Source organism: Phragmites australis, chromosome 2 (genome assembly GCF_958298935.1).
Source record: "Phragmites australis chromosome 2, lpPhrAust1.1, whole genome shotgun sequence".
Taxonomy (NCBI): Eukaryota; Viridiplantae; Streptophyta; class Magnoliopsida; order Poales; family Poaceae; genus Phragmites; species Phragmites australis.
The window spans coordinates 36,250,732-36,254,413 of record NC_084922.1 but is presented as its reverse complement, the minus strand read 5'-3'; the positions used below and the strand labels follow the sequence as shown (position 1 = coordinate 36,254,413).

General features: G+C 55.3%; 1 protein-coding gene across 1 annotated transcript; it reads left to right on the top strand.

The window, feature by feature from the left end:
* The first annotated feature begins 1,299 nt into the window (after nt 1-1,299).
* Nucleotides 1,300-3,313, top strand: LOC133908586 (polyamine oxidase 1-like). The gene has a single exon (XM_062350681.1). It carries the CDS (start codon nt 1,389-1,391, stop codon nt 2,901-2,903), a length of 1,515 nt encoding a protein of 504 aa, XP_062206665.1. The 5' UTR covers nt 1,300-1,388; the 3' UTR covers nt 2,904-3,313.
* Nucleotides 3,314-3,682: the final 369 nt, after the last annotated feature.

The following is a 3,682-nucleotide window of genomic DNA, read 5'->3' as shown; positions in this document are numbered from 1 at the left end:
GGAAAGGTGATTAAAGTGTCTCTTGCAATGGTTGGAGGCTGAGCATATCGCGTGGGTACAATGTGCAACATCTGCAGGGTGTAAACCTATTCAATAGGCGTATCCGCAGTCATGAACATGCGAAGGCAGAACTTTTTTGACTAGACTCCGGGTGTGTGTCTTGATGAGTAAGTGTGTGGACTAGATGTCGATAATGCTACTGGCTCAATCCGCAAGGAGCTGTGTGGTACTAGAGGTACACCAGATGTGATGATAGAAACTATAGAGTAAGGTGTAGCCCCTCCGAGGACTCAAAAACTCTCAGGTATAGCTTGCTACCTAGTTTTGAACTATTTAAACTGTTTTAAAGTCAATCATAGATGATACAATTGAATACGTGCATAAATTGTTTTATGTTTAAAACTAAACAATAAAGTCTTATCATTAAACTACCTATTTTTGTATTTATCAACACCTTGAAGTAGTATAGGACTTACTGAGTATCTTCCGTACTCATTCTTGCTGTCGTTCAGATGAGAAAGTCGATGCAGACTTCACAGAGGTGAAGGCGATAATAAAGAGTAGTCTTAGAAGTTACGTTCACACCCTAGCTGCTTGTGACTTAGACTTTCGTTTTTCACTGTATTTTGTTGGTCGCTCGGCCAGATTTTTAATATACAGTATGATTTATAACCTTTTATATTTTGAACCTTAGTATTTAAATACGAAGTTTGATTGTGATACTATAAATATTATACTTAATTAAATAATGATACGGATGACATAGAAGTCCCGGGTTAGGATCTTACAAATAGCCCTAAAATTCATGCGTTAATTTTCATCCTATCAGGTGATCGTTTTTGCTATCTCGTGTTGAACTTTACGAATATGAAAATATTCAAAACGGGACCAAAACTCCAAAGCCTGTACCGATGTAATATGCCGAGAAGGCCACCCATATCTCATCCGACCTGACCAGGCGACAAAGATTCTGATGAACAGGTGCTTGGCTCATTCAGATATCAGCAGGACTCCAATACCGCGGCGAGATTCCCTTCACGCTACTGATCTCGTGCGCTCGCACTCTATCTGATACGCAGAAACACGATCCATCCAAAGTGCAGAACTATTGAGCGCGACTGGTGAGGTGGCGCAGCGAAAGGTGGCAGAGGACCCGGCCCGCCTCCCGGTCCTGTCCGTGGTCGACAAGGGCCGTCGCGTGTTGTGCGTCCACTGCCACCCGTGCCCCGTGTCGCGTGACCGGTGCTCACTACTTGCTCGGCCCCGGCCTTGTTATAACGGCTCGTGGCTCTGCCGATCTTGGGAGGAAGGCGTGAGGCACTTGTGAGGTGGTGGCGTGCGACACGCGGGCGCGCGCGACCGGCAGGCTGAGGAGAGCGGTTGCTAGGATGGTGGCCAAGAAGCCGAGGGTCGTCATAGTGGGCGCGGGCGTGGCCGGGCTCACTGCGGCGCAGCGGCTGTGCGGCGCGGGTGGGGACAGGTTCGAGGTGACGGTCGTGGAGGCCGGAGGCCGCGCGGGGGGCCGGGTGCTCACGTCCATGTTCGCCGGGCACCGGGTCGAGATGGGCGCCACGTGGGTGCAGGGGATAGACGGGAGCCCCGTGTATGCGCTCGCACGCGACGCGGGCGCGCTCGGCGGGGAGGAGAAGGATGCTGGCGGTGGCGGGCTACCGTACGAGCGCATGGATGGGTTCCCCGACCGCGTGCTGACGGTCGCCGAGGGCGGCGAGGTCGTCGACGCGGACCGGGTGGCCGGGCCGATCGTGGAGCTGTACAGGGGCATGATGGAGGCCGCACGTGCCGGCGAGGCGAGCGGCGCAGGGGGCGTCGAGGAGTACCTGCGGCGGGGGCTCCGAGCGTACCAGGCGGCGCGTCCGGGAGGCGGCAAGGAGCTGGAGGAGGTCGAGGAGGCTCTGCTCGCCATGCACATCAACCGGGTGCGGACGGACACGTCGGCCGACAACCTCGGCGTCCTAGACCTCACCGCCGAGGGCGAGTACCGAGACTTCCCCGGCGACCATGTCACGATCCCAGGCGGGTACTCCCGCGTCATCGAGCACCTCGTCGCGGCGCTCCCACCAGGCACCGTCCGCCACGGCCTCCGCCTCCGCCGTCTCGAATGGGGCGAGACCCCTGTGCGCCTCCACTTTGCCGATGGGGCGCCGACGCTCACCGCCGACTACGTGATCCTCACGGTCTCGCTGGGCGTCCTGAAGGCCAGCCTCGGCAAGGACTCCTCCGCTGTTGGCGCCATCACCTTCGACCCGCCCCTCCCGCAGTTCAAGCGCGAGGCTGTCGCGCGCCTCGGCTTCGGCGTCGTGAACAAGCTGTTTATGGAGTTGGAGGCCGTACCGGCGCCAGAACCGGAAAGCGGCGACGACGATCAGCCGCTGGGCACGTCGGCGCCTCCCCATTTCCCGTTCCTGCACAAGGCGTTCAAGGGGCAGGTGTCGAATATCCCGTGGTGGATGCGGGGAACCGAGTCAGTCTGCCCCGTGCACGCGGGCTCCAGTGTGGCGCTGGCGTGGTTCGCCGGGCGGGAGGCCGCGCACCTGGAGTCCCTCCCCGACGACGAGGTCATCCGTGGGGTCCACGCCACACTGGACTCCTTCCTCCCGGCCACACCCCACTGGAGGGTGAAGCGGATCAAGAGGAGCGGGTGGGCTACGGACCCGCTATTCCTCGGGTCCTACAGCTACGTGGCCGTCGGATCAAGCGGCGAGGACCTGGATATGATGGCCGAGCCGCTGCCACGCGGCAAGGACGCGGACGACGGCAACCGTGCGCGGCCACGCGTTCTGTTCGCCGGCGAGGCGACGCACCGCACGCACTACTCGACCACGCACGCCGCGTACCTGAGCGGCGTGCGGGAGGCCAACCGGCTGCTGCAACACTACCGCTAGTGTTGCACGGTTGCACCGACGAGTCGACCATTCATTCCAGCGAAGTTTCCTGTGCATGCTTCCGCCGCTGTTTCGCTTAAATTTCGGACGAGCCCTGTAGTTTCGGTACTCTGCTTATGTTGTTTCGCGTGATTCGCGTGGTAGGTAGTCTATTTTGTTGCTGTCACGTGGTAGGTAGTCTATGTTGTTGCTGGTATGTCGAAAATTCTTTTATGCACTGTTGCATGGGGTCATGTAAATTTTTTCTGAATTGTTTTTAGCCAAGCTTAACTTCCTTTCCAAAAAATTTTGAACCAAAATTTTCTTGTACAAATCTTTTTTTCAAAAATTTTTTAGCCAAACTTTTCTAAAAAGGGAAAGACAGTGAGGGGAAAGTTTCTGTCGAGGTTAATTCCTTACAGTGATTCTGGAGTACGTTGGATGGTGGGTGCCTAAACGGCATCTCGGAAACACAAAGAATTGATGAGCCAGCGTTCGGTGAAGCACAAGATGAATGGTGTGTGTAGAACTCTGAGACACGAGGAGTAATATAGGTTTGAACCTCCCGGAGGATAATAAACCTATATCCTGTGTGTTGTGTTTATGGAGAATCTGAATGGGTTACAGAAGATGTTCTAACCGGTTGCCAACTTTCTTCTCCTGCCTTACAAATAGGATTCTCATTCCTTTATATAGGAGGGAGGAGGATAACTTACACGTGAGTCCAAACAGAGGACTCCTGCTTATCCTACCAAGCCATCATCACAGAGAACAAAGCGTGCGCACTTGCCCTGAGGGTT